Genomic DNA, 8,936 nt, shown 5'->3' with positions numbered 1-8,936 from the left:
GTATGTTAAGAGATATTCAGGTTCTCGTAAGACAGGGCCAGAACGGTTTCTGGATTTCCTGTTCCGACTTTGGAAATTCATTATAAATTAACCAGAGACAATTACGAGTCATGCCATATATGTATAGATTCCTATCTGAGTCTAGTTTCTATAGAAACAAACGGCATCAGTATTGAAGCTCTGTGCAGGGAGATATCCAAGTCGTAATGCGCAAAGGTCAGTGTAGTCGATCCCTGTAACATGGGAGACTTTGACTAATAAACTGTACTAATTGACCCAAGCAAAAATTCTAGAAAAAAATATGTAGATGGGCATATGAGTCTAGTTTCAGAGAAAATTTATGGAACTGGATTCCGAGTTTCTGAACTCAAGATATGATTTTTTAAGCGACTAGTACGCAGATTGGCAGTGTCTGGGAAATTTTTTTATAAGTGGTTTAAAGTCTGTTAACACGTCGTGTTCGACTCCGGTGACGGTCTCGGGTTAGGGGTGTTACACCTATTCTGATACAGCTTGAATCTAGAAGGGAGTCTGTTGTATACAGTGATATGTGACATATTGGATTGGGTTGTGTTCTGATACAGGATGGTAAGGTTGTGGCTTATGCGCCCCATCAGCTTAAGACACATGAGGCCAACTATCCGACGCATGACCTTGAGTTAGCTGCTGTAGTCTTTGCACTAAAAATTTGGAGGCACTATCTGTATGGTGAGAGATGTATTATCTACACCGATCATAAAAGCCTCAAGTACCTCCTCACTCAGAAGGAGTTGAATCTTAGACAGTGTTGATGGATTGAGCTACTTAAGGACTACGATTACACGATAGAGTATCATCCGAGTAAAGCCAACGTGGTGGCCGATGCTCTAAGTCGTAGGGCAATGACTGATATGAGGGTGATGTTCACTCACCTTAGTTTGTTTGATGATGGGAGTTTATTGGCCAAGTTGCAAGTTAAGCTGACTTGGTTTGAACAGATTCGAGATAAACAGATAATATATGAGACTCTAGGTGTGCGGTTCCGTCAGGTTAAGAATGGTAATACTGTAGATTTTAGATTGAATAGTGATAGTATTTTGTACTTTCGAGGTTGGATTTGTGTGCCAAACGATCTGATATGAGGTAGTCTATTCTGAGGGAAGCGTATAGTAGCCCTCATGTTATGCATCCCAGCAATAATAAGATGTATCGCGACCTTCGTGAGCTATACTGGTGGCCGAGTTTGAGGCGTGAGGTTACTAACTTTGTGGCTCAATACCTGACGTGCCAGAAAGTTAAGGCTGAGCACCAGTTGCTTTCAGGTTTATTGCAGCCTATCAAAATTCCCTTATAGAAATGGGAACGAGTGACTATGGCTTTTGTTAATGGGTTGCCCCTGGCACCCACTAAGAAGGATTCTGTTTGGGTCATCGTAAATTGATTGACCAAGTCTACTGACTTCATTCTAGTTCAAACTGATTACTCTCTGCAAAAGCTAGCGAAGTTGTACATTTCTGAGATTGTAAGACTGCATGGGGTCCCTGTCCCGATCAATTCTGATAGAGATCCTCGCTTCACTTCTCGGTTCTGGAAAAAATTGCAAGAGGCTCTGGTTTCAAAGTTGGACTTCAGTACTGCGTTCCATCTTCAGACCGATAGTTAATCAATATGGTGATTCAGATACTGGAGGATATGCTTCAGAGTTGTGTGATTGATTTCCGAGGTAGTTAGAAGGATCATCTACTTCTAGTTGAGTTCGCCTACAATAACAGTTTCCAAGCTAGTATTCAGATGGCACCTTACGAGACTCTGTATGGTCATAAGTGTCGTACTCTTTTGTGTTGGACTAAGATGGGCGAACGTCGAGTTTTAGGTCCTGAATTGGTTTCCAAGACTGAGGATAAGGTTAGATTGATTCAGGATCGTCTCGAAGCGGCTTCTGACAGACAGAAATCGTACGTAGATCTGAAGAGGCGTGAGATTGAGTATCTTGTGAAGGACTTCGTGTTTCTTAAGGTTTCTCTATGGAAGAAGATATTGAGGTTCGGTCATAAGGGCAAGCTAAGCCCTAGATTTATTCGGCCGTATCAGATTTTGAACCGTGTGAGACTAGTTGTATAACATCCCGATTTAGGGTTTAGTCAGAACAGTAGTTTCGAAACCATAAATCTAACGTAAAAAAATTTATTTTTATTATATTTTTATGGTCTATGATTTCACAAAATGATTTTGTGAAATTTTCGTTTGAAAAATTTGACGTTTGGGCACTCAATTTAGTCAAAAGGACTAAATCGTAAAAAGTGTAAAACTTTGAGTTATAAAAGCTAAAGGTGTCTAATTGCTATGAAATTTTAAATTGGAGGTCCTTAAATGATAATTAGACTATTGGTTAATTTTTTGGACAAAAATGGACATGAAATAGGTGAAATAGAATATTTTTAAGTTTGGGGTATTTTGGTCATTTAGTAATTAAATGAATTAAAAACAAAATTAAAAGCCAATTTTTGTCAACCCCTCGGTCGAAACTTGCATGGAGAAACCATGGCTAGGGTTTTCCAAGCTTCCAAGCTCGATTGTAAGTTCGTTCTAGCCCCGTTTTTAATGATTTTTACGTTTTTGAAATCCTCATAACAAGTTCTACCTATTTCTACCATTTATTTGAGTTATGATGAAGGTATAGGGTTTGACCCATGTTATAAATTTGTGCATTTTGATGTCTAATGGTAGATTATGTATGTTTATGGTTGGAGAAACAACTTTTACTAAGTGATTTTCGGTGAAAACCTCCAAAAGGACTAAATTGTAAAAGTTATAAAATATGTAGTAAAAGTGTGTCTTAATGGAAATCGTGCGCTACTATACTTATGAAAATGATTGGCTAGGCTTGTATGTTAAAGAAATTGAATAAATTTCATTTTACGAGCCTAGGGGTAAAAGTGTGATTATGACAAAGTTTAGGAGAAAAATGTAATTTTTCCATAGTATTATTTTTGGATCACAATGAATCTGACTAGTAAATAAGCTGAATATGATGTTATAGATCAATGAAAATGAGATTTGGGCCTAGAATGAGGGAAAATGAGTAATTGACGGTTAGGTCCCTCTTTGCCATTTTTTGGTGTCGAGGTAAGTTCATATGTAAATAATGCTATGCTATGTTTGTATTTTAAATATTATAAATGCTTTGATAATGTATGAAATAAATGATTGATTCCATGGTTGTATTTGACGAAGTTCAGATAAGTGAGAAAAATCTCGTTTGAACCTTAGGAATAGAATAGGATACGAGTGACATGTCACTAAGGATATTTGTCATGTATGTGTGATTATGTGATCCAGGTGCTAGTCTCGTACGTCTACCAGTGGCGAGGTACTCCGGCATGTGTTGTGGATACTTAACAGCTTGTGTGAAAAGCACTGCGTAGTTGCGTCTTGACCGTCAGCTCGTGTAAGCAAGCCCAAGACTTGCTCGAGAGCGAGCATTTATGTGATATAAGATATGAGGTAGCTTTAGCTACATATGTGACACTTATGTGCAAAGACTTTCCGTGTATCCATTTAGTATTCCAAGTGTTCAATGGGTATGCCAAAGATAAGAAAGTAAGTGATTATGTTACGAGACGGTACATGTATGTACATAAGGTTTTTAAGTATTGGCTTCATGTTATTGTGACTTATGATCACTATGAAAGTGACTTTGAGATAGCCCTACGATTGTTGATTTATGGTCATGATGTATAAATACATGGAAACTCAGTTGATGACTATATGTTAGGCCTTGGAGGCCCAATTGATTGGTGAGATAGTAAATGTTACTCATTTTAATTGTGATTTATCGGTTATGAGTGAAAGAAAATATTGGCCTAATTGCCTATTTAAATGGTTAAGAAAGTATGAAAAGAAAGAGTCATTACAATTTGAAATATATTGAGTTATATGCTTGAAAACATGAATATACATATGTAACGTGTACTTTTACTAAGATGTTTAAAATGATTTGCTAATTATGAAACATGCTACAATGGAGAAATTATGGCTGCTAGACTGAAAGTCGGGTAATGTTAAATTATTTTGATGAATCAAAAGAGAGTAAACATGTGAATAGGTTATATTACAACCTTGATATTTATAACTATTTTTATATTAATTTGCGCTTATATTGTCAAGCATAGTATATAACTAGTATGAGTTGTTCATTATTTTCATATAAACTTACTAAGCTATGAAGCTTACCCTTCTTTCTTTCCCACCTCTTATAGGTTTATTCAGCTAGCTCGGGTTGGAGATCTTTGGAGATTCTATCACACTATCAAGCTATCATTTGGGGTATAAGTGAATGTAAGTATGTTAAGTCTATGGCATGTATAGGGACTTAGTCATTTTGTGTATGTGTCATTATGATATGGCCAAATGTTTTGGTTTGTAATGAATAAGGATTTGATTTGATATGTAGCCATATAAATTGGCTTATATTGGCTAATAGTTTGCAAGTATATTAATTAATCATATGCTTATGCCAATGTCATTGTGTGATGTGATTTATAATGGTATGTTAATGAAAGTCAGTACAAGGGAATCATGAAAGAGTAAAATTAGCATTAAAACAATTTTAGACAGCAGTAGTATAAATTTGAAAAATCACCAAAAATTGTGGAAACCAAATTAGAGGTTGAACAAAATATGAAATTAAATCCTATTGAGTCTAGTTTTACATAGAAGAAACGGTGTAAGCAAAAGGATTTCATTTTATGAGATATTTGAATTTTTATGAGACAAGCTCAGAATGATTTTGGGTTCCCCTGTTCTGACTTTGGAAAATCATTAAAAATTGTATAAAAATACTTGGGGGTTCAAATTTATATGTTTAAATTCTTAATGAGTCTATTTTCAAGATAAACAAATGGGAACATCATCCGAATCCCGTACTAAGAGATAATTAATTTTTAGTGAAAAAAAGCGGAACAATGATGAATTTGAAGAATTAACTGTACTTATTGGCTAAACCATAAATTCTGAAAATTTATGGTAGGAAGATATTTGAGTCTAGTTTCGGAAAAATCAAACGGATCTTAATTTAGAGTTCTGTAGGTTTAGATATAAATAATTTAGTTACTATAACTCAAGTGGACAGTTTAGTTATGATCAGTATATAATTGTTTTGATATGTTTAAACCTTGATTATGGTTGTATTAGTAGCTTAATTGTGCCATGTTAAGTATCATTGAAAGTGTGTATGTCAGTGTGCAAAAGAGGGTGGCAAACGGCTTGGTAAATAGCATTTTCTTGGCCACATTGGCAGAGACACGGCTGTGTGTCTCAGCTGTGTGAAGGACACAGTCCCAGGACATGGGCCTGTGACTTGACCGTGTGACCCCAAATTGTGTATGACGTCATAAACAGAGAGTTACATGGGTTGAAGACACGGGCGTGTATGACCACACGGTTTACCCACACGGGCGTGTGACCCCTGTTCTGATGAAAATTTTTTTATTTTTCCAAAGTTCTTGGTTTAGTCCCGAACCACCTCTAATGTATGTTTTGGGCCTCGTAAGCCCGTAATAGGGACAATATGCATGTGAATAAAAGTTTTGAATTTGGACAGAGATTCATGTCTTGGTTTGTAGATTGTGTGAGATTATATCCGGTAACGTCTCGTACCCTGTTCCAGCGTCGAATACGGGAAGGGTGTTACAAGTTGCACATCAGTTGGAGTTACCCCCTGAACTAGATTGTATTCATGATGTGTTTCATGTCTCAATGTTGAGACAGTATCGTTCTGATCCATCTGATGTTGTCTCGATTGAGGAGATCGAGGTTACGCCAGACTTGACCTTTGAAGAAGACACAGTTCAAATCCTAGATCGAGATGTTAAGGTTCTGCGGAGGAAGTCAATTTCGTTAGTGAAGATGCTATGGAGGAATCATAGCACTGAGGAGGCTACGTGGGAACCTGAGGACTCGATGTGTCAGCAGTATCCTCATCTGTTCTGATCAGGTAAATTTTGATGTCGAAATTTCTTTTAGGGGGTGGAGTTGTAACGGCTCAAAACTTTTATTTTTATTTCTGTGAAATATTGGCATAAATGTGTATCTACTTCAATGGTTAAGTGTTCTTAGTGTGTTTGAGAGGTCCCAAGTTCAAGCTCTACCTTTGGCAAATTTTGATATTTTTTTCTGATCTAAGCCTTGTGTTTGGGGAGTGAGCTTATATTTAATTATTTGTAGAATCATATCAGAATGAGCCTGTTGGTTCGAGTGGTAAGGGAGTCTGTGTGTTGTATAGAGGTCCTGTGTTCAAATCCCTATGCAAGCGTAGGTATTTATTTTTGATCGATTATGGGATAGAGTTTTGGTGAAGTTAAAATTCTGATAGTGGGTGGTTGATAGTGTAAGTAGTGGGATTTGGGTAAAAATCTGTTTTTCCCAAAAATCTCTCTGATTGGAAAATTGACGTTTCTTTCTATTCCATTCACTGTGTTTTTTTCTCTCCTCTTTTCCCTCCTGTTATTTTCTTTCCTTTCAATCGGCAACATCCTTTTTTGTTTTTCGGATTATTGCTTCTCTGTTCACGATTTTCGTACGTATTGGTAAGTGATGGTGGTATCTCTGCTTGTGAAGGGAGTTTTTCTTAGAATCGTTAGATCAATTTTTTTTTGCACTCTAGTAACGAAATTTGTGATTTGTCAGTAGAAAATCGAGAAGGTCGGGACTTTACTATCGTTGAATCATAGTCAACCGTTTGGAGCGTTAGGGTAAATGTACAACACTCGAATTAAATTTTTTCCAGTTTTGTAATTTTGAATTATTGTGATCTAAGACTCAGTTGGGACTTTAAAAATGTCGATTATAGGTTCTGAAAGGCTCGGGTGTATTTTTGCATCAAAACGATACCCGGTGTGTACTCGAAATGTAGAAAAAAAGGTTTGGTGAAAGCCGAAAAACATCACTGTCGACGTCACAAGACTGTGTGGTAGGCCGTGTGCCATGACACGGCCATGTGATCGATGAAAGCAAGGCCGTGCACAAGGCACGACCATTTGATGGCTGGAGTGTGGTTGTGTGGGCCACACGGGCTAGACCGAATTGGGCATGTGGGCCCACACAAGCAAGCTACACGGGCGTGTGATAACTGGGCCAGGCCGTGTGATCTACACGGGCTAGGCTAATTTGGACGTATGGGCCTACACGGGCAACCCACACGAGCAACCCATACGGGCATGTGGGCCCATTGTACTAAAATTTTTCCTAGGGTTACACAGGTCATCCAAATCGACCTTGGGCCTATCATGGGGTCGGTAAAGACTTACTAAACCCTAAAACTATGTGTTCTGTTAGACTGATGTACTGTTATGAGCATGCTTATATTTGTTTACCTGTTTATGAAAGCATGTTAAACATGATTTATTTGTTAATTCTGTATGTATGTTCTGTTACTGTGATTGGGGTGGGATAATATATATTGGAGGAAGTGTTCTGGAAGGCAGATTATGCTTGATATCTGGCAGTACAGTTGCATTATATCTGATATGTGCCGCATCGATACAGTATGATGTATAGGGTTGGGTGGGTGTTTTAAACCCCACATGGTATGTAAGGATGGTCGGAGATAGTGTGTAGAGGATAAGGGTAGGATTCTGTTATCTGATTTGCATATCTGTAACTTACCTGTATCTGAAATGGGCTCAGGCCCGAATCTGTATCTGTATTTGACATGGGCTCAGGCCTTATTGTGAATCTGTCTAATTTGTGATATTCTGTATGTATACATGTCTTAGCTCTGCTGGGTTACATATTGAGTTTATATAAACTCACCTCTTTTCTGTTTGTCTGTACAGGTAACCCACAGTCTTAGGCGGATCGGTGCTGCAGACCCCTCGGTGACCACATTTTCAAACTGGTTTTAAATATAATTTCATTTTATGTTCTGGTTTAAACTGGGTTTATTTTATGTAGTTCGGACTTTACGGACTGTTTTATTTTAATTTGGGATAGACTGTGATTTCATGACTTTATAACTGTAAAACATCGTATAACTCAGATTTTTCCAAAACATGAGTTTTCTAAAATCTTAAAAAGGATTTTACAAAAAAGTGTTCATTTAAAATAACGGGTTACTAAAAACAATATTTTCTAAAAATGTGAACTGTTTTCCTTAAACGTGACGGTTTTTCTAAGCTTCCACTAAAATGATATATTTAAAGCAAGTCGACTTTTGAAGTTATAATTTGAAGCAAATGAAAGAAAATAAGGGTTTATGAGCTTAAAGTTTTATCGAGTTGTGCCGTTATCAAAATCCCTTTTATGTGACATTGCCAGATTTGGCCATAACGTCTAAATCGGGTTTGGGTTGTTACACATTAAGTGGAAAGAAAGATAAGAAGCCTCCATCTTCATCTTTATCCATCAAAACCACCATCGAAGATAAGCTTTCAAGAGTTTAAGCTTTCGGTCCTCAATTGGTTAGTGCAATTAAATCATTTTCTTATAAGTTTTATGTTTTTGAGGTCATGAGAATTTGATTTAGCTAGCTCATGTACCAATTTGTAAAACTGTTAAAGTTTTTGAATGTTTCCATTGTTGAATACTTGAAGAATTTAGTGTTAAATTGATAGATTTTAAGCTTAGATGTGAAAAAGAACTAAATTGTAAAGTTTAATTGTTAGTTCTGTTCAAAAGGACCAAAGTGTATAAATTGTAAAATTGGTGTGAAATTTTTATAATATTAGATAGTATAGGGTCCTAAAAGGATGTGATTGAGATTGGTTTTAAAATTGAAACTCAAAATTGAAAGTTACAATTATTTTGATTTTAGGGACTAAATTGTATAAAATGTAAAACTTAAGAGGTATTCAAAAATGGAAGTTAAATAGGTTTATGCATATCATGGAATGTTATAAAATATTTGATACTGATAAATTTAACTGAATAATTTATAGATCAAGAATTGAACTAAACTG

At 36.5% G+C, this 8,936-nt stretch overlaps 1 protein-coding gene across 1 annotated transcript; it reads left to right on the top strand.

Annotated features, from left to right (window-relative positions):
- Positions 1-1,830: 1,830 nt before the first annotated feature.
- On the top strand, positions 1,831-7,883 carry LOC107956416 (uncharacterized). The gene is made up of 3 exons (XM_016892095.1): positions 1,831-2,021; positions 5,604-5,853; positions 7,815-7,883. Exons 1-3 carry the CDS (start codon positions 1,831-1,833, stop codon positions 7,881-7,883), a joined length of 510 nt encoding a protein of 169 aa, XP_016747584.1.
- Positions 7,884-8,936: the final 1,053 nt, after the last annotated feature.

This window comes from Gossypium hirsutum, chromosome A07, assembly GCF_007990345.1.
Source record: "Gossypium hirsutum isolate 1008001.06 chromosome A07, Gossypium_hirsutum_v2.1, whole genome shotgun sequence".
In the NCBI taxonomy this organism is placed as follows: domain Eukaryota; kingdom Viridiplantae; phylum Streptophyta; class Magnoliopsida; order Malvales; family Malvaceae; genus Gossypium; species Gossypium hirsutum.
This window is presented reverse-complemented; position numbering and strand designations above follow the sequence as displayed.

Bases quoted from the DNA above. Each gene is read 5' to 3' on its own strand.
- LOC107956416 (XM_016892095.1), top strand. From the start codon at position 1,831: ATGGGCGAACGTCGAGTTTTAGGTCCTGAATTGGTTTCCAAGACTGAG. The intron at 2,022-5,603 runs GTTCGGTCATAA...CTTGGTTTGTAG, and splicing joins CTATGGAAGAAGATATTGAG to ATTGTGTGAGATTATATCCG. The intron at 5,854-7,814 runs GTTCTGCGGAGG...TTGTCTGTACAG, and splicing joins TCCTAGATCGAGATGTTAAG to GTAACCCACAGTCTTAGGCG.